The 22,404-nt window shown below is 29.1% G+C and overlaps 1 protein-coding gene across 1 annotated transcript; it reads left to right on the top strand.

The window, feature by feature from the left end:
• The first annotated feature begins 19,959 nt into the window (after positions 1-19,959).
• LOC114397963 (ankyrin repeat domain-containing protein 30A-like) lies at positions 19,960-21,851 on the top strand. Its single transcript, XM_028360052.1, has 4 exons — positions 19,960-20,385; positions 21,007-21,117; positions 21,248-21,328; positions 21,431-21,851. The coding sequence occupies exons 1-4, from the start codon at positions 20,158-20,160 to the stop codon at positions 21,503-21,505; spliced, it is 495 nt and encodes a 164-aa protein (XP_028215853.1). The 5' UTR covers positions 19,960-20,157; the 3' UTR covers positions 21,506-21,851.
• The last annotated feature ends 553 nt before the right edge of the window (positions 21,852-22,404 follow it).

Here is a 22,404-nt window from a genome sequence, read left to right as displayed (position 1 = left end):
CTATAAAATAACTTTTTCTCTTATTTTCTCTCTAATTAAATAGAAGAAAATATTTCGTTAGTTATTTTTTTTTCTCCCACTTTCTCTCTTAGCAAGCAAAACAATCATGAAAATTGAAAAAAATGAGGCACTGAGTAAAAGTACGCCAAGGAAGCAGAACCGAAAGAAAAAAACTCAGTGGCAACTACTTCTAACTACCAACCTAACTAACGTGAATGCATGTGTATAGTGAGTGTTATGTTAAGCCAATTCTTGTTGAAGTTATTTTACAAATGTATACTTCTACACTAAGATCGTGTTTGGTTGAAGAAAAAAAATGACACAAAAAGATGTAGAAAAGAAAAAGAAAAAGACGGGAGAATGAGATAGTTTTTATGTTATTTGATAGAAAAGAAAATAAAAAAAAAAATTGAGGCATTGAGTTCCTTGACATATGTTTATGATTATAAGTGAGCTTGGACTTTGGATACCCCGTTTAACCCATGTTGAATGGAGAAATTAAGTTTTCAATGTAAAAATGCAGTGACAAGCCACTTGTTTTGGCATTACATGATACACAAACATGTACTATATGTTCATAAAATTGGGAATCTAAACTTCCTTTATTCAACTCGAAATTTGGACTCTCAATAACTTTGTTATGTTATCTCATATTAAGCTTCAAATCCAAACTAAAACATATATTAAATTTATTGAAATGAAATTTTAAAATAAAATGAAAATAATATAACTCATTAAACTTAATTAAGTATTTATTAAAACAAATTACAAATTATAAGAACTATTTTTATAAATACAAATAAGTTTTTAGTAGAAGGAATTAACTTTTATATCGTGACTTTTATAACGTGACAAATTAAGGTTTAAATCTATGTTATGAGAGGTGGTCATATTTAATAACCAACTGTACCTCAAATAGGATTGCATTCAAAGAAATTTAAAATGATAACCATGTCAAATAAAAAAAATTAATAATTTTTTCATGTCTTAACCCAATACTTAAATGGCTATATTTTAATAGCCTTTTACATGTTATTGAATCAAAAGAGATTAACTTATTGTTATTTTTTTACTAACAAATGCTAATTTGCAAGTTTGGATATAAATATTGGAAGAATTTAAACTTGTAATCTCTTTCTCCTTCTCCCGTTACCCTTAAGCCAAATTTATTGTTATATTTTTTAATAAAAATAAAAACTATTGATGAAAAAAATTTCAAAACCATTCAACAAAAAGTTGTGTGCATACGTTAAACAAAACATTCACCACATACTCGAAATAAAAACATTGATTAAAAAAGCTTCATAAAAAAATAAATTATTCGAACTTTCTTTTAATTTACACTTCTTATCTGAAATTTTCTCTATCTAAAACTTTCCCAAAATCCTTTTCTTTATGTATTACAAATTTATCCTCCTCGAGTTGGATAGTAAGGAAGAAAAGTATTTTTATGTATTAAATGCAATTATTTATCCAAAATTTAAAATGTGAGACTATTGATTAAGTTGAAATAAATGTTGCTAATTGATGTACATATTAGCGGTAACTCTATTTAATTTTATGAATATGATACGTTTCAATTCAAAATTCTTACTTTCGCATAAAATTAACAAAAAAATTTCTTAAGATGGATTTTTCTTATCATACAAACATGTGCATTTATAAAGCACCGGTAAAATAGCTCATGCCATGCACGAGTAAATGTTACAAATATGGTATAATTAAATCCCTTTATCATAGTGAAAAAATGAATTTATTAATTTCTCAAACGTCAAAAGTTTTAGAAAACATTGGATCAACATAAATTATCCCACGATGGACTATTTTTTTTATAAAAAATTCGAATCAGATTATGCCAAAATAATTCGAAAACTAAAGTTTTTAGTTTAATTTATATTTTATATTAGATTAATTGGATCACCTCAATGAACCATGTTCATTTTAATTCTTCTAATAAGGCTCCTAATAAATTTGTGTAAATCTATTTACAAGTGGCCTTGAGTTGTCCAACCAATAATTTTTTTTTACATCTTTTCCTCACAGATAAACATATTTGATCAAGAAAGTCTAACTCAATTAGTTACTTAATGTACATGAGTTATTATGATTATGTTAGCCATTGAAACCACCATTTTGAGATGTTGCACAAAGCTTTGGATTCAACGTGATTTCATGCTGGTTCTCAAAGCCTTCAAGTCTCCCAATGCTAATTCCTTGGACACTTAAAATTAGGTAGCTAAACTATATAAAGCACTTGTAATATGTCCTTTTGTGTTTCTCACATTTAGTGTGAGGGTTTTTTTTTTTTTTTTGTGTGTGTGTGCAAATAAACTTACCTCTCATGGTAGTTCCACAAATGGTTTTGTTTGGTGGGATTTCGTTTCCACTTTTTATTCAAAAAGAGTTTTATAGGAATAAATATGATCTTTCTTGTTATAGGTTGAAATGATTGTACATGAATTTTGATTTTTTTGTCCCTCCATGATTTTGATTTTCTCTTATGGATTTAATATAATGGAGTGTTGTATTTTGGTTGTTGAAGGTTAGAGTGTTAACCTAGTTGGAATTGCTCCCTTCAATCAGCCTTAGCACACCACCAAATTTCCTTGGAGGGGGCGCATTTTGATTTAGCATGTTGTAGGAAACTTGTTGACCGATTGAATGTATTTTAATTGGATTAAATTCAATTTTCGTCCAATAGTTTTTAAATTTAACAATTTTGATCCTTTCTTATTTATCCTCAATTTTTCAATAGAAATTATTAACATAACATCTAAGTGATGTGATATTAATAATGTGTTAAACTGTTATATTATTTATCATGTCATATTAGGATATTTTATGACTTATATGTTAATTAAGCCAATAATTTCTATTAAAAAATTGATGGCAAATTAACAATAAACTAAAAACACTAAATTGTACAAATATAAAAGGCTAAAATTACACCACCATTAAATTACAAGGAAGAATTTAAGCCGCTTAATTCTAAAGATATGTTCATGAGTTTATTCTGCTTTTGTTTGTACTTTCTCCTGGCTTTTTTAGTCGTAAAGTTTTGTGATAGTTTTATGAGAATGTCTTAAAATTTCTTAAAACATCGTCATAGAAAATCTCCTGTGATTACTCGTTCGTAAAGAAAAATTTCAATGACACAAATTATTCGAAATATACCAATGCCCTATTATTGTTGTTTTGTCGGATCCGAATAATTTGGGGTGTGCAAATAATGTAGTCATTGAAAACAAAGTAGCATCATCATTGAAGTTGATATTCAACCTTATAAAAAGAACAAAATGTAATATTGAATTTGGATAACTATAAAATAATTTTTTTCATGAAATTAAAACTATTGATTAAATCAACTTTTAATATTTATTAAATTAATTAACTTAATTTTCCAATTTAATAACCATAAGTCAATATAATCTATAATTTTAAAGATTAAATTGACTTATATACACTAAGTAAAAGTACTAAATTATTATTAATCACAAAATTAGAGGAATATCACATTGTTAATATTAAGAATTAAATTAATTAATAATTATTAAATTAAATGATTAAATTTATTTTTCATAACACAAAAAACTCAATTAATTAATAATATTATTCTCAAAGATTAAATTAATATTTTAACAACCTACCAGAGTCAGTTAATAGTGATGAATGAGGAGTTTGAGAAATTTACATGAAATTTTGTATTTGAACTTTGTCATTGTAAAAAAAATTAACATTTTTGGCATATAATGTACAAAGCCATTTTTTTGGCATATAGGCCCACTCTGAACAAAATAGGTTGAATACGGTGTCGAAAGTTTTTTTTAAAAAAAAGAGAAAATAACTAAAAAATTGTTCCAACTTTCAAAGGTTGGTAGTGGTTTATATACAAGCTCACTGCTAATTTAACATTGCAAGCAAATCAACCCCCTCCCTCCATTTTTAACACGGTTCTCTCTTATAAAAAAAATATTTCATATTCCTTAAAAAAATATTCATATTCCTATTTCGTTTTTGGTTTACAGGGAGGAGTTGAACTTCAATATCAAAAAAATTACAACAACAAATGTACACATGCTCAGCTAACCAACTGAGCTAGATCTCTTAATCACATTCCTATTTCTTAAGCCATAATTTTACCCCTTTTACATGCAGTATGCATAAAAAGATTTATTTTTATGTTGATTTACGGTGTCATCAATGATATGGTTTATTGTCATTTATTGGTTAGTAAATCACGTAATTTTAGTTCAGTAATAACTTTTTCCTAATTGTTAAAAAAAATCTATTTCATGCCATTAATATATAAAGTCGTTCATTATGTGTGGGTCATCCTAATTTGAATATATCCAGCTTGTAAATACTGTTATAGTCCTGAATGCAAGCAGACGCACGCACATAAGGTTTCCCGTCATTACTGAGATTAAAAACAGAGGTTTACAGCCGAAATAAATAAAAGTTGTTTATAATGTCATGATTCTCATATAATCATAAAATTACCATATATGAAAAAATTATTGACTTTTATAAAAATTATTTTAAATTTCATATTTAATATATTGACAGTATAAAGATTATTTCAATAACAGTGTCTAAAAATTAAACTCAAAGAAAATAACTTTTTTTTTAGTGTTTTTGTCAACACAAGTCTTTAATTACATATGAGCATCTATAATACAAACTGCAAGTCCAATTCCATAACTAGAAGCCCATCAAGGATTTGGAGTTGGGCTGGGCCGCAGAGTGGAACCAAAACTGAAGTCGCTATCATGTCCCACGCCACGTGACTATGTTTTGGCGTCTAAGGTTCTTGGCGACAACTCATAATCAAATGACTGAGAGAGCTCAGTCACCATGAACCGGTAACGCAGGAGGCAGGACTCAGTTTGTTCCAACATACTAATCCCCCCTTGTGTAATTATTAGTTGTATTTACTATTTACCCAAACAAGCCACTCAATAAACATTATAAGCATGATTTGGGTAGTATTTGACTTCATTTTCCATGAAAATCATTTTTTTAATTAAATTTTACTTATTTTTTAGTTAAATTTTAAATTATTCATAATCTTTTTTTTTGAATGTTCTATTTTACTAGTTATTGTAGTTGTAAAAACTTGGCCATCAATAAACCAATATAGTTGTAATTGTTAGTGATGCTATGTAAAACTACATGTGTGATCACTCAAGAGATTAAGTTCTTAGTTTAGAATTTCATTTCTGTTATCTCCGTTTTTAAAATACAATTTTTTTTTTTTGCGATATTCTTTTTTTTAGGTGAATTTACGCATTATTTATCCCTCAAATCTAAAAAACTCGAGTGTATGAAAATAAATTAAAATATAATGCAAAATTTTCATATATTTTTCCTGAAGAATTTAAATTTTTAGAATTATTAGTTCATGATACTTAGTACTAATAGCTAGCAAAATCACATTAATAACAAGATTATATTATTATTATTATTATTATTATTAAAAACGAACGGTTTAGAATAGGGATGTAACAAATTTGTGTTTTATTTGCTTTGCCGACGAGAGAACCAAGCCAGCCTCCAAAATGGTCTTAATCCTTTACCAAGACTTGGTACGACTTATTATTGACGGGAGAAAAAAATAAAGATAAAATATACAAGACTTTTAGTTTGAATACACTGGACGAACGTAACATAATCGTTTTATTTTATGAACGAATATATTAAATTTAAAATATGTCGAATATATGGGCTACATTCCATGATTTCATCTCAATTATACTCCGTTGCCAAAGCACGCCGTTGAAATTTGAAACTGACGTGCTATTCTGTCTAGTTTTCGACCAGGCGGAAGGTATTTAATGCTACAACTATAACTTTCTTCAAAATTTGCATTCTCTAAGTAACCTTGCTATGACCATCAATAGGAAACAAAGATAAAAATAAAAAAGTTTAAATTATTATTTTTTTTCCTAATTTATTTTTAATTGATTGAATTAAGTCTTTCTCTCAATTAAGGCTAATGATGTTAGCATTGTAGGATGCAGATGTCACTTTCATACTTTCTAGAAGTTTGAAAACCGCCAGTAAGTGTTTTGCTAGTTTTTTATTTTATTTCTTATACTAAAAAAAAGTCTACCTTCCATCAGTGAAAATTTCCAATAAACCCAAACCCCTTCAGCTTCGACACCCCACCCAGACCCAAACTACAATTCCTATAGCACCTACCTCGTCACTCTTCGACACCCCCACACAATAAATTGGTTCAATGAAATCCCCAACCTCCAGAAAAAAGAAATAAATATATTTTCTATAGCATTAGATCTGCTTTTGAGAAACATAAGTGGAAGCAGCGTGATTGACTCGCCACAAAGAAGAGGAGACTCTAGAAGGAAGAGACCCTCCTAGTAGCAACCCTCTACTCGTTCATGGCGGATCTACAACTACGACACCAGATTTGTGTCAACTGCTGTCGCGAACGAGAGAAATCGACAACCGCTCCGTCGTCGAGAATGAGGGTTCTGCAAACCTTAACTCTTTCGCTCAGTTGCCGTCAACACGCAACATTGAATCCGAGCCACCGTCGTCAAAACCCTACTACGAACGAGGGAGATCTGCAACTTCTTCATGACCAGTCTACAAACAAGGCTATGAATTATTATAAAATCAAATAAAGAAATTGTGGCGTTTTAAAACGCTCCGTATGTGAAAACTACTCGCCAGAAAGCGTAAAAGCGAGTCCCCATTGCATTAACGTCATTAACCAAATTTAGACAGAAAATTTTAATTGAACTAATTTTAAAAATTAAAGGATTAAATTGAATCATTTAATAATTAGAGTATTAAGAAAATAGATTAGAAGACCAAATCCGTTAGCCAATAAAAAATTATGTTAACACAGTATAAAAAAAAAAAAAATTGTTATGTAAATATAAGATAAATTTCGTAAAATTACATAAATTCTTATTGCTTTTTTTAACGTATTTCGTGTCTATAGAGACATTGCTGTTGATAATTTTTGTTGCAGGTGTGACATTCATCAGGAAACAATCATGCATATTGTCTTCCATTGTTTCAAAGCCAGAAGAATATGGGTAATGATGGGAATAGAAGATTGTGTCCAACCTAGAGATGATGTGTGTTTGAGTAGTGGCTTTGTACCCATGCAAGCACTGATTATGGGATTCGTTTTACTATTAAGGTTTGGAAGGCTCGCAACATTGAGGTGTTGAAGGATAAAATATGGCCAGATCGATGATCTTACATCTACCTTCAACAACCTTCTTAGCAAGCAGGCACCAACATCTACTTTGGCTGCTCCAGCAACAAACGTTGTGAAGATTAACGTGGATGGTAGCTAGCTCTAGAGACAATCCAGGCAGTTCCGGTTTGGAGACTTGTTAAGGGTGGTCAAAATCAACATCATTCTTATGTTGTGCTCCTTTCCATAATTCGTCATAACTTCAGGGAGGAAAATGCTTGTGTTGATTTGCTGGCCAACCATGGTTCCTCGTCAGATTATCCTTTCTTCTTGTGCCAAGATTGCCATCCCCAACAAATTTCTATTCTTTTGCATTTAGATGTCATGCCCACTGTCTTTAACAACTTGTAGTTTCTTTTAATAAAGAAATGAAAGATTAATTAAAAGATATTCATGTAATACATAAGAATATGTCAGTATATATTTTTAAAAATTATCATAAGAATAAATGAAAGGAGAAAAAATTATATAATTTCACAAAATCTCAAAAATAATTAGTGTAATTTACTCTATTATTTACTAAACTCTTATACTTGAATTGTGTGCTTTTACTAGTGTTGATGTTAATTTCTTTAGCGTTGTATTATTTATACAATTTTTTTTAATCGTTCTAATTAAGATATTTACCTCTCCCATGGAAACCGTATCAAGAATATAAAGTCTACTTTAGGATCAGGGCACTAGACTTACACACATAAAAAAAAATGATACTTTTTTTAAAAGAAAAATGTTACTTTCAACATTCAATTTGTTATTGTACACTTAGAGGGAGGGAGAAACATATATAAGTATAATAGGATTTTGATGTGATAAAAAGAGATATATAAAAAAAATAAAAAGTGTTGGAAGACTATTTAAAATAATGAAATATTATGTATTATTATTTTTTTAATGCAAAAAATGATACTTAATCCCAAGATCGAATAAAAAAAAAATGATACTTAATCTGAGGGACAAATCCAAGTGAGGCAATCAGGGGCCTTGCTCCGCCTACTGTAGGATCCTTTGTGTATACATGAAAGAGAGAAAAACAAAAAATAACATTAAAAAATATTAATAAAGTAAAATATATAAGAAAAATATGTTTTTGAATTGATATTTGCTTTTGTAGATCATATCTCTAATTTTCTTCATAAGAATAATAATAAATATTTTTTTAAAACTTTTCATTTGTTAAATAATTATTTATTAGAACTTAAATATTTAAATAATTATGTAAAAATAAATAAATTCCTCTTTTAATATACTCATGAATCCGTGGCTGCCAGATCCCTCTCAAATTCTATTATTGTATATCATCAAATGGATTTTTTTTTTATTTTTAGTGGCCTTATTGATGTCTGGAAGATTTTATTAGTAATTCACACATTTTAGAAACATATCATATTATTTAATTCATTTAAGAAAATGCATTTCATATTTTACCTAAGTTTGATGAATTGTGATTTTTTATGAATTAATTTAATTAAAATATACTAACAATATAAATAATTTTTATACTATGATATAATTCATGTAAAAAAAATAACACTATAATCTATTCATAAATTATCATGGTAAGATAACTAATTTTTGTATAGTTTAAAATCTACATAAAAAATTATTTCAAATTGATTAGTAGCATAATATAAAAACTTCTCAATTAAATAGTTCATAGAAATTAAACTCATCTTTTCACAATATTTTAACAAAACCAAACTTTACTCTCGTGTAAAGTCACTATTTTTTGGACTAAAATCCCTCTTGCCTCTGTAACAAGATATTCTCTTTAGTCAAAATCTAAACAATTCATCTTATTGATCTCTCTTTAGAGTGCAATGACCTATCATATCAGCTGTTTAGGGTATATTTGATAGAGAGAAATAAAAAAAGATGAAAGATAAGAGATGAAAAGACATGAAAGTGAGATTATTTGATATAGATGAGATAAAAAAAGATGAAAGTTTCAAACTACAATTGATCAGATAAATATTAAAAGAAAAAAAATTATAAATTTTCAATTTTGAGGTGAGGATGAAAACGAGACACACCACACACAGGACAAATGAGGATAAGATGGAAACGTTATCATTGACTTCAGGGGGTGAAAGAATGTACATGTGGGCCCACATTCTCTCAACAACTTTCATCATAATTTAGTTGTTCCAAATGCAGGGGTGAAAGAATTTAAGTACATTTCATTGCCGAACAACTTTGATCGAATTAAGGTGCTATCAAACACACGCTTAAGGTTAACTGGATTTTGGCTGCATATAAAATTAACTGAAGAGGTTCTTATTTGGTATTTTTATACGGAAGACCGAGCATCTACAAGATTCATACAGCGTTAATAACAATTTTGATCACTGATTATTTTTCAAAAGAACAATTCTCCGTCATAGAAAAAAAACAATAAATAGCGTGAACCGAATCTTTCAAAAACAGTTGTCACGGCTGTAACGTAATGGTCACCTAACTCCAAAAACCCAACGGCTACGGAAAGCAGCAGTCTTGTGAGTACAGAGTGGAAATGTGGCATACAACGGTAGATACACTCATACTGTCATATACATGTCCTCCACACTTCCTTTGTATTTTTTTTTCCTCGACGAAATAGTGGTACTTAAAATTATATAAATGAAATATAATTAACTCCTTTCATTTATATATAAAGAATTAAATTAATAAAAAAGTTTCAAACTCTTGAGTTCAATTTTGGATTTTAGCCTTTCAGAAAAATCAACTATTTCAAAAAAACATCCTGTTTCCATTCTTTTGTTGCTGAAGTGAAAACCTGAATTACACTTACTCATCATTACCTTTGAAAATATATACTATAATGAACTTCCAACTCGATTGAGAATTTTGGAAACTCTCAGGCGCACCTCCACCTGATGATTAACTTCGCCCGCTACTTTCACAATTTTGAAATAACATCATAATAGTACATTTTTTTTAACCTCAAACATGCATTCTAGCATCAGTCTTAGAGCAAAACATATCCGGCGCGCGCGCGCGCACATATATATATATATATATGAAGAGAGCAAAAAATATTTAATAGTTTAGTTTAAATAAAATTTTAAAAATATATTCAAAGAAGAAAAATAAATAAAATAAAATAAATTTATTTTATATAAGTAAAAACAATATTTATTGATTTCAATCTTTTTAGAGCTTCTATCATTTAACTTTTTCTATAATATAAAAATGACAATTCGTTTTTACCTTTTTTTCTATAAATGTTTGCTGGAATTTCTTTTCCAAAGTGACTCTAAGAAAATGAAAATGAAAATTTTTCACTAATAAAAAAAGAAGAGATAAACATTTGTTTATCTCACTAATCTTAGCCCTAAAAATTGTTTATCAAATCATATTTATCACCAATATACATAAGCAGAATTATAATAAAATTGAAAGTGGATCCTCTGCAAATTTTGAAAAAATGAAGACATGTTAACTGAAAAAAGGTGATGTGATGGAAAGTATTAGTAATTAATATGATTTTAATTTTTACTATTGAATTCTGAATGCAAATCCAATAAAACTACAAAGTATTTTAATTCCTTTCGAGACAAATACATTAACGCGCTCTTTTTTAATGAATCCAAATTGCTTACGTAGGCATTAGGTCCTTTAGCTTGTTTAATGGCCTCGTTCATATTTTGCTTTCTTCATTTAATATTTGGTGGGTAGGTGCTAAACTTTTCTACTTTGGTGGCTAATTAAATAATTTGAATTTGTTTAGCTGAAGAAAAAATCCCATGCCGCAGGCGACTGATACTTTGTTTGGGCATCCACCATGAGGAGTGGCCCCCACTTGAAGATTCCTTGCTCTATGGGCATCTCTGATTCCATGTCTTCACCCCTAATCACCACCGTCGAATTAAAACCATCACTGCCTTTTGTTTTCTCATTTAAGAATTTCACGTTGGAAAAGAATACATTGTCATTGCCTCAGTGGATAATGGTCCACTCACGCCAACGATGAGAAAGAAAGAGATTTATGAGTGTGATTAATATTGGTTTAGGACGTGTAAAGTTCTATCTACCAAAATTACAAAAATATGTAAAGTAGACCCGGACCCGGATTCAATCATAGCAAGAAAAGAAAAAAAAGAAAAGCATACCGATTCTGTTTAATGACGTGAATGCGAGAATTGGAAAGATCAAAGGATGTAATATTTGTCAAAAAGGTTAGAGAAGGTGCCGCCACTACTCGTCCAACTTTGCCTTACACCTCACGTCTTGTTGAGGAATACTCTAAGACTAATACTTAACCTGCGTGCTCTTCTGTCTCGGCGTCCAAGGTCCACTACAGCCTAATACCCTTTCTGCCCACTTCACATCCACAAAGCGTTTACCTCAACCATGTCTGTATGGACTCACACTCATTTATTCATTTATCCGTCAAATCCTCACTCAGTCTCTTCTGTTCTAACTTCAAAACAACGTTAAAAGTTATATGTAAGACTTTGTAATTTTTTTGTTTAAAAATTATAATTACAGCTTTGCTATTAGTTACCAATGCTTTTTGTGCAAATGCAAATAAAAAACAGGATGTTATCAGATTAAAACAAATTGAATGTATGACGGAAATCACGGCAAGGCATATAAAGTTGATGTACCATGTTCATAGGTGGTTTATGGTACCATTCCCTCGACATACTGTTGAGTGTTAACCTCCATTTTAACTACGATAACATCCAAATTATCAACCTTTGACATCAATTGTTCCCTCGCTATATATTTATTCTCTTCTATTTGCCTTAGTAGCACATACTTCACTCAGGCCTTCATCAATTTTTGTAAAATAATTATAGTTTGATACATCACTCTAAAAATACAATTCAATATGCTTTATAACCATGCTCATTTTAAATTTATGTTCAAAATAACTTTGGTAGGTATATGTGTAGAAAGTCTTCTGAGGGCGAGCCCTGGTGCAGTGGTAAAGTTGTGCCTTGGTGACTTGTTGGTCATGGGTTCGAATCCGGAAACAGCCTCTTTGCATATGCAAGGGTAAGGTTGCGTACAACATCCCTCCCTCATACCTTCGCATAGCGAAGAGCCTCTGGACAATGGGGTACGAAGTTTTTTTTATGTGTAGAAAGCCTTCTCAAATTTCTGAGTTCTGAATGTTTGCATAATTGCTCTTTAATCTCATCAGAAAAATTGCAAATTATAGCTCTCCTTTCCCAAACATTTACCCTCAATATGCAATCAAAGTCCAACTTGAGTTTTTCTTTTTTGGTGTCAATTGCATTGTCACTTGTCACCTCTCTGTTTTTCCTCTTTTGATCATGAAAATTTTAAGGTTCTAGATATGTTTTTAGCAAGGAGGAAGAAGGGAAGTATATCAACATTACAATTTCTTTTTTGGTAAAATGGTTCTTGTGACTAGGTTAATTACGTATCACATGTACAAGTGGGCCAATGTATAGGAGCCAACAAGGTATTTAACATGCCACGTGAAACGTATTTGACATGATGTCATTAGTTGACTAAGACTATTGGATTAACTTGACCAAAAATATTTAATTTTGGAGACTATTTTAGAATTTCAATAATTGAAGGGACTAAGTTGATGGACAATAGCATACAATTTTAGGGTCTATTTTAGAGGATTGAATTAACAAGGTCCTACAATTTTAGATACTTAAATGAAAATTTCCACACACATGAGTCAATGTAAAAGTCAATATGGTAATTAATATTTGATATTATTATTTAAGTGAGAGTGATAATTGGGCCGGGTTAACTTATGGTCAATCATTTAAAAAACTATTTTAGATTTTCAACATTTTAAAGAACTAAATTTGCAACATCTACACTTCAAATATCAAAATAATAACACCAACAAAAAAATACATCAAAATAATAATTTATTCCATATATTACTTTTTAAGCACGGAAGCACTATGCACTTTAATCTTTCCCGCTAGAATGCAGGAAACGAGAGACTACAACATAATAACTTAAAGATATATTATTTTCTGTTCTATATATATAAAAAATAATGAGTTTTTTTTTCTTTAACTCTTAAATGCAAGAAATATATGATCTTTTTTATTTTTTTATAATTATATTATTGATATGAAATATCAATTGACACTGTTACACATGTGATTTTTAACGACATTTTATGTTTAACACTTGGTATACATTATACTTTACATTTGATAAAATATCATGAAAATGTATTTTAATATTTATTTATATTTGTAATATTTTTAAAATATTGTCAGAAGTTTTTATTAATATTTTATTAAGTAATAGGCAAAACAGTATTGCTAAATGTTACATGTATAGTAATGCGACTTTGTGGATGACTCGTTTCTACGAAGAATTTAATTAATCACTTTTAGTGGGTATTTATCTGTTAATTTCATCATTTTATTTTATTAAGTCCAATACTATTAAGACCAACTTTGTTGGTATATAATTACTTTTAAATGTATAATTATTAACTTTTTTATACTCTTCATTTATTATAAATTAAATTCTATTAATGAGATATCCGTTCATTTCTTATCAAAGTAGATACATCTATTGACTATTAACAATTTAAGTCATGTTGATTGGTAGAAAAAAATTATTCCTGTTTTTTCATCCGTCAAATTTTTTCTCCTTGAATCATTAGTATTGTCATTAAATACAATTATAACTTAAACTATTTAATTTTATGAGTATTTTTTAATAAAGTTTAAATTTATAATATTATTGTTTAAAATTAAACAATTTAATGATTTATATTAATCTTGACAAATATTTGTTTTTCATATGTAACATCAGCGGTAACGTAGTCGACCTCCTTTGCTCAAAATTTAGCGATTATTTAATATATCAAGCGGTGCATACTGGTCCTTTATTGAGAGTTTTCCGCACCTGCATACTAGATTGCTTTTACAAGTTGGATGATTTGCCAAAGTTAGAGTTACATGTTTGAATTTTGAATCACAAGAATTCTTTTAAATAACTAATTATCATTTATAATTGAGGATAATTGTGTGTATTTTTTTTAAACTCAGGATATATTTTGGACCCTAACTAAATATTAGAGACTAATCTTTTGAGCTGGTATATATTTTTCAACAGATTATTTCATATATATATATATATATTTGATAATCAAACTCCTTACTCCTAGTCCTGAATACATAACAAATATAACTACCCAGTCATGTCACATGGAGTATAATACATACTACCAATTATTAACGACGGTTTGAGATCAATAACGACAATAATGGATACATTATGACATTTGCAAAACAGTTGTCAGTTATTATACGAACACAGTGATATACAGTAATTTTGATAATTCGGACAGTGCATGGCTCCACTGAAAAAACAAAAGAGCATTTTGATGGCAATATCCGCACGATATGATGGTAGCACTGGTATAAATGAGGACGGTAATGATAATGGTCATGACGTCCATATAAATGAGGATATACAATCATTTTGACAAATTAAATCTTTAACTTAGCTTTGTCAGAGTGTTTTTCGGCGCATATTTAACTTTATAATAAAGTTGGATTACATAGAAGCATAAAATTTGATTAATAAATATTTTTTATTCTAAATGATAATTAGTAGGAATATATATATATATATATATATATATATAAAAGAAAAATATAAATATAATAAGTAATATAATATAATAAAGAAAGAGACAACAAATATATAAGTGTCAATCACATGTCTAGAGTTAGACATGAGTATATGAAAATAAATCCAGAGACAGTCTGCTTAATACTTTTAATGTGTGAATCAAGAGGATTAAAATTAGTTAAAATGCTTTTCTATTTAAACGCGGACGTATTTGGACTCATGGGTCCATTTAATTAATATTTTTTTATTATAATATTGGTATGAAGTAGTTTTATTAGATATAACAAGTTAAAATATTTATGGGTTTAAATCAATTTATTATTCAATCCAACTCAAATATATTGGGTTGATATTCTAAAATATTAGGATCAAATTCGACCCAACATAATAAAAACCTAATTATGAACTTATTGAATAATGAATTTTATTTTCTTAAATCCGACCAAACATAATTAAAATCTGATTATTGGGTTGACATTCTAAAGTATACATTTTCTTGTATTTTTCATTAAATCTTATGGTGGATATTTTTTTAAAATTCATAGTTTTAATCATTTTGTTTATTTTTTTTACAATTTTTATTTATTATTTTTTATTATTGTGGTGGCATAAAAATTCATTAACTCCGCTAGCTAAGTTAGTTGGACAAAAATAAAATAAAATCACAACACGTTTAATAAACGCGCTAGCCCAGTATATTTTATTTAAACACAAACCAAAATAGATCAGATTGACTCATACCCCCTTTTATATTTGATGTTAAGAGATATCTACTGGAAGGAATACCGAGAACAATCACTAATACTTTTTTTAATACTTATTGAAATTCACAAAAAATTATTAATTTGGATGAGTCTCAATTTTCATTTAATTTAATTGTTCTCTCTCTTTATTTAGAAATAAAACCTATCAAAATTGATAATTAAAAAAAAACAATCATAGATGAAATATTAGAAAGAAAATATAAGAAAAATTGTCGCTAGCATTCATTCGTTGACTAATTATTACTTAAATAAATGTGAGATAATTTGCCGTGATAAAAGAGATGTTTACACTGTTGTGGCCTTTATAAAATATTACTCTATTTATAATATTCAATAGTTGATTTTTGTGACGTAGAAATTATTTCATAGCAAATAACATTATTTTCTTAAGATAAGTTAATGGTAATTTGAATTCTAAACATTAACTTTTCCAATGCGCAAATGGTGTTTTATATCCAAACATGAAAGAATGCTAACCAGTGTTTTAGAGCATTGAATAAAAAATATCTAATAAAAATACACAATGTTTATTTGGACAGTAAAAAGTATTCATGGGACATAGCAAATTAGTACACTGAATGACAAGATTCTTGTGATAGAATTTGCAACGACCCACACAGTTTGGTAACCATACGTACAGAAAAATTGCATGGTGACCCTGCCGGAAGATTGCTTGACATTGTGGGTTAGACCTATCTGATACACGTTCTTATCTAAACACATTATCATATATGTTATGCAGTTAATCTCTCTCTCAATTCCCCCGACCAGTACACGCCATATGAATGAGTTAAAAGAAACAAAAATAGAGTTGGTTGAAAATTTCAATCTACCAAATTAAACCGAATATATAACGATACAAAGCCTTTAGGGATCTTATCTATTACCACAGGTCCTTGATGATCTCTCCTTCACATGCGCATATGTTATGATGAACACGTCAGAGCAGAAAATGATCGAGAAACTCTCCAAAGCGACCCCCGCCGGCTGTATTAGAATTTATGCAAGTGCTTACTGCGTTTTGAAACAAAAAGGCTACTATAGAATATAGACATATACAACGGTTGCATATATATATAAGTAAAACTTACCGTCATGGACAGACCCAATAACATGTATGGCAAATGTTAAAAGTAATTAAACGTAACTGTGCATATATATTGATTAATAATTAAATTATAGTACGTCTGCTACTTTTTTTTATAAGAAAATAAAGTCTATATATAAGAATTTCATAAAAAAATTTAAAGGGTGGCCGATCGAGGCTCAGGCCTGTCCCTTTAGAACCGTCAATGTTTACAGTTCATTTCCATGGCCATATCTAAACTTGACCAACTTTTTATGATCTTAATTTCCCTTTTCTTTTTTAAATGTTATTCAGCCTTATAACTTATAAGAAAAGCATTTTTGGTTTAGTTCAGATCATTTTTTAGCTTTATAAGAATAAGAATTTTTAAATTGAGATATTTATTTGATTTCTAAATAGAAACTAAGTTTATGGATTCTTATAATTAAAGAAGTTGAATGAGGATGTTTTTAGAAGAGAAATTTAAGTTAATTTTAATTTCTTAGAAAAAAATGACTTATTTTACTTCTTTTTTTGTATTAGTTTTCTTCTCTTGCAAGTAAGTCTTGTTCAATTTGGCAACAAACAAGTGTGCAAAAACAATGTACAAGTAATAATAAAAAAAAAGATATAAAGTTGATCTGGGGGAGGAAAGAAGGAGGGAGAGATACATTTCTAATAAAATAAACAAATTAATGTTTGCCGATTAAAAAACAACTTTCAAAAGTACCTGATTAACAACTTAGTCCGCTCAAAAAAAAAAAAAATTATCCGTTAGGAGTAACATTTTTCTAGGTAAAGTTGAGAAATGCTCTTTCAATTTCTAGAGGATAGCATCTTTATTATAATTTAACGTTGTGATAAAGTCCATAGAAATGACACTGTTCTCTGTTGTTTTGCTCCTTCAAATGTGCATTTCACACAAGCCTCTAAATATAGATCATAGGATGTCAAGATGTATTATATTGAAATTTAGATTTCTCTGAAAACTTGATCTATGAAGCTTTTGGATCATTTACTATGGTAGACTGGTAAATAAAAGAACAATCATAAAAGTAAAATTGAGGCCGGCTGTGCAAATTGAGAAAGAATACTCACAAACAGTTACCTAGTTTACAACTTTTAGATCGAGAAAAAGAATTTGTCAAGAAACATTAATGGTCAAACAATAGCAAATTAAAATGAATGCATCAGTGCAACTCTAGACAAAGTCTTAGGCAGGACCAAACTTTTAACCTGAAGTAATTCAGGATATGGCACGAATAATAAAATATATTATCATATTATTGTCAAATTTCATACTTTTTTAAACATATTGGGATGCATATATATATTGAAGAGGGCGATGCATATATATGAACCATTTCTTTATTTTGTATTGTTTTCTCCTTCATCGTGTATTTTCTGATGTATTTTGCAAGAATAATCCTTTCATTATCTTTGCAGTTTGAGGGGCTTCTTTTGTACTTATATTTGTAATTAACATATCTGATTTTTAAATTGTAAAAACAAAGGTGCTATTTCCAATCGAGAATTCAAGATCTATATCTTTTTAATAATGTCATCTCTCGTTTTAGAAAATAAAAACTGAGGTTTTAATGCCCTTTTTTACTTTAAATGTTTATTTTAAGAAAGTCAAATTGACTCATATTATATTATTGCACTATATAATATTGTGCCGCTTATGATTTGGGTTCAATTGACTCACACCGTATGAATATTAATATGTTTATTAAACATTCAAACATAATTAAACTGGTAGAAACGTTTGTCAAGATTTAAAGAAGACTTTCAATACTAATAAATATTCTCATTTAACGGTTAAAACTTATAATTGATAATTATTATTTTACGCAACACATGTTTATCTTCGATCAAACAAAAATTCATGCTTAATTCATTAAATTTTTTTTAGCATATCCATGCCAGATGTATCGAATCTTCCATCTTATTTTGTTTTCAAAATTTTGCATGAATAAGCAGTGAATTACACACTCGTCGCTGTTATTTTCTAATTTAAATTTCATGTAATAATATTTTTTTAGGTTAAATTACATTTTTTGTCTCTTATTTTTAAATTAAGATATTTAATTTCTTAATAGAAATTTTTAAAACAAGTAATTTTAGTTATTATGACAATTGATCAGTTTATTTAAATTTATTTGAAAAAATAAAAAAAAACTAAATATATTGATATAAAAATAAAAGATTAAAAATATAAATATAAAATTATATAAAGAATAAAATTATAATTTAACCTATTTGTTATTAATTAATAGAAAGTGACAGGACGTGAATGAAGGAAAGATTAGTGTTTTTTACAGTAAGTTGCGGAGTTATGTTGAGGTAGAAATTTGAACGCATTGGGAAAGAATGTGTAGGAAGGAAGTCCGTGGCCAAATTCCAAGGTTTGTTCCGTTCTACTAATTCTCTCTTGCAGCTAGAAGGTCTTTCATTCCCTTCCTCTTTATCATCATCAGTGATTGTCAGCCAGTTGGCCCGGATCAGCTTCTGCTTTTGTAATCTTTGTCTTTGCCAAGCTGGGAAGAAAGAGAGTAAGTTGGAACAGCTCACCCACAAAGTGTCCAATAATATTTGTTTAGCAATCCAGAAAAGATTGAAGGAGACAGCTATTACTAATTTTACAGATAAAAGAAAAAGAAAATACAAAGAATTGTCTGATTTCATACAAAATATTAAAATATCATCTAGTTATAATTATATTTTTTACATTATTATTGAATTACATATTCTTATACTTATATGATGATAAGCTTTTGGTACAAATTACATTAATTCTAAAATAATAATCTTACTCAAATTAAATAATTGAATAATAAAGTTTTTATTATCACTATTTTTATTTGTAAGAGTTAAAACTAGTATCAACATATTTACAATAACTTATATACTCAATTAATTAAGTTAAATTTAATCGATTTTTTTTAATAAATTGAAAGAAGTTGATATTATATAATAAGTTTATTCATCTTTTAATAATGAAAACAAAAGTTAACTTTTTTATAGAGATTATAAATATTTTATTAAAAATAATCTTACTCAAATAATTAAAAGAAATAAGATTTACTATATAAATATAACATAATTATATACTCATTTAAAAGTACTGTTAAACTAAAATAATTCAATATGAATTGATCTAGATACTTAACTAATACAATATTTAGAATGATTGTTATAGAAATTAAATTTGTTTGTTTTTATTTGAACGTTGGTGGTATTTGATTATTAATTTAGGAATAGAAAGTAAATATGTTGGGTCCATAAAGGCAAAGGGGGTTTGACGCTAGAAAAGGGGAAACCCAACCCAGATAACATAAGAAGCGCACTCGCAACAGGGGAAGGAAGCAGAGCACTGCAGCCTCATCATTTCAAGGCCAACACAAAGCAGAGAAAGCAAAAAAAAAAAAGAGAGGGTTAGAGAGATAATAAAGTGAAGGAAGAAGAAAGGGTTTGTTTGTGTGAAAGAAAGGATGCAGAGTGAGAACCAGAACAACCAGCTGGTAGTGCAGAATTCGGGGAGCCTGAGCTTCAGCAGCCATTTGTCGAAGGAAGATGAAGAGATTTCACGGTCTGCTCTCTCCACCTTCAGGGCAAAGGAGGAAGAGATTGAAAGGAAGAAGATGGAGGTCAGAGAAAAGGTTCAGCTTCAGCTTGGTCGTGTCGAAGAAGAAACTAAGCGTCTTGCAACCATTCGTGAGGTATCTCTCTCTCTCACTTCCATTTCTCATTTTCACTTAACAGGAAAACCCTTTTTTTTTTAATATAAAAAAAAGCTCCTGCTGGAAACAACGTTGGTATTTTTTTTTGTGAAATTTTATTTAATTAAATCGGGTTATCATGTAACAAGGGGAATACCAGAGGTTTAGAGCACATCTACAGCACTTGAATATGTCCGATCTGTGGTTTTTTTCTCGACAAAGTGAATTTGCAGCCCCCAAAACATTTTCCTTTTATTTTCCGTTGGGTTTTTTGAGGAAAATATTTCAAAATTTGAACTTTCATGTTCCCTTGAATATATTCTTTTCAGAAAGCAGTGTCGGGCTAAGAACCTAATAATTCATATACTTCCTTTCTAGAATTTATTTGGCACCTAGGATTTTAAATATCTGTTGTTAGAAAACAATATATCAAATATCACGTATATTTCTTTGGCCTTACAATTTTAAAATTTTTGTTTTAAATAAACAACTGGCCATGATTCATGCTGAAACTTGTTATACATATTTATGTAGCGTGTGTGTGTATACAATTTTGTCATTTATACTCAAATTGATATGTAATTGAATAATCCCAAACTTATTCTATTTGAGGAATATCAGGAGCTTGAAGCCCTGGCAGATCCAATGAGGAAAGAAGTTGCGCTTGTTCGAAAAAGAATTGATTCCGTAAACAAAGAATTAAAGCCACTGGGTCATACTTGCCAGAAGAAGGTGAAGTTTATTGAATTTCACAGAAAACCATCAATACTCGGTTGAATAACATGTTATAAAGTGCCGAATTATACGGACCATGACATGTTATTGGGGACACAATTGAAATTGGGATTTTGATGCATTTCAGGAGAAAGAATACAAAGACGCCCTTGAAGCTTTTAATGAAAAGAACAGGGAAAAAGTACAGCTAATCACCAAGTTAATGGAGGTTAGTTAGTCTCATGCTCAATCATGGTTGTGAATGATTTGAATTTAAATACATTTACTTTCCTTATTCTAATATGTGGGATATTGTTATTATTTTCTTCAGTTGGTGAGTGAAAGTGAAAGATTGAGGATGAAGAAGCTGGAGGAGCTGAGTAAGAACATAGATTCGATACAATGATTTAGCCAAACTGCTAATGACTCCTGATTAGCCTTGTGTGGTATATTAAAGATGATGACATAGTATATTTTATATGTATGGGTGTTTTGTTTTGTGCTTGTGTAATTTTGTGGTGTTGATGTTTGTTTAACTAGCATTTGATGGGACAATCAGCTAATTTAGGAGGGCTATATACCCTACAAACAGGCAGGCTTGTAACTAAACACTTGCGTTTTGTTGTCATTTTTTCTCCCTTCAATTCACTTTTCTTTGCTTTGTTCTCTTATAATTTAATTTATTGATGTAATTTGAATTTTGTTGCCACGAAGGATGGTTCCAACAAAGTCCTGGTGTGTTTATGATTTTAGTTCAATGATTTACCATTACAATTATAATTGAGTATAAAATTATATTATATACTTCACACAATCGATCCATCAGTTCAGTGCTCTTGGAGAAATATTTCTAATGGAATTGAATATGCCATGTTTTATTACCTTTACAAATTAGACTCAATTATCCGTTGTGATTTCTCACGGGAAACGTTTCTTCTCATTTATGGTTCAAAGCTCTTCTCATTAGTCATTTACACTTAAAAAGGATTTTTAACATGATCTATAGTTTTTTCATCTTGGATTCTTTTAAACCATGGACAGTGAGTTAGTAAATACGGATTAAACTTTATTGTGATTTGTTGGGACATCAATTCCCACTTTCCATATTTTCATCTGTGCAAATCACGCCTTGTCATCCTAAATTCCGTTCGCAGCAATGATAAATTGATAATTAATAGGGCTGAAGCATGACCTAATGACGTGGAGACTTATTATACATTCTTTGCCTATGGGAAGTTGGGGGAGGTGGGGTTAGCTTGAACAATTATTAACGTACAAAAAATCAAAAATTATATTTTTGTACTG

The sequence above is a fragment of the Glycine soja genome, chromosome 19 (assembly GCF_004193775.1).
Source record: "Glycine soja cultivar W05 chromosome 19, ASM419377v2, whole genome shotgun sequence".
Taxonomy (NCBI): Eukaryota; Viridiplantae; Streptophyta; class Magnoliopsida; order Fabales; family Fabaceae; genus Glycine; species Glycine soja.
Note: the sequence above shows the minus strand (reverse complement) of the source record. Positions and strands in the feature narration are given on the sequence as shown.

Bases quoted from the DNA above. Each gene is read 5' to 3' on its own strand.
- LOC114397963 (XM_028360052.1), top strand. From the start codon at position 20,158: ATGCAGAGTGAGAACCAGAACAACCAGCTGGTAGTGCAGAATTCGGGG. The intron at 20,386-21,006 runs GTATCTCTCTCT...GAGGAATATCAG, and splicing joins GTCTTGCAACCATTCGTGAG to GAGCTTGAAGCCCTGGCAGA. The intron at 21,329-21,430 runs GTTAGTTAGTCT...TATTTTCTTCAG, and splicing joins TAATCACCAAGTTAATGGAG to TTGGTGAGTGAAAGTGAAAG.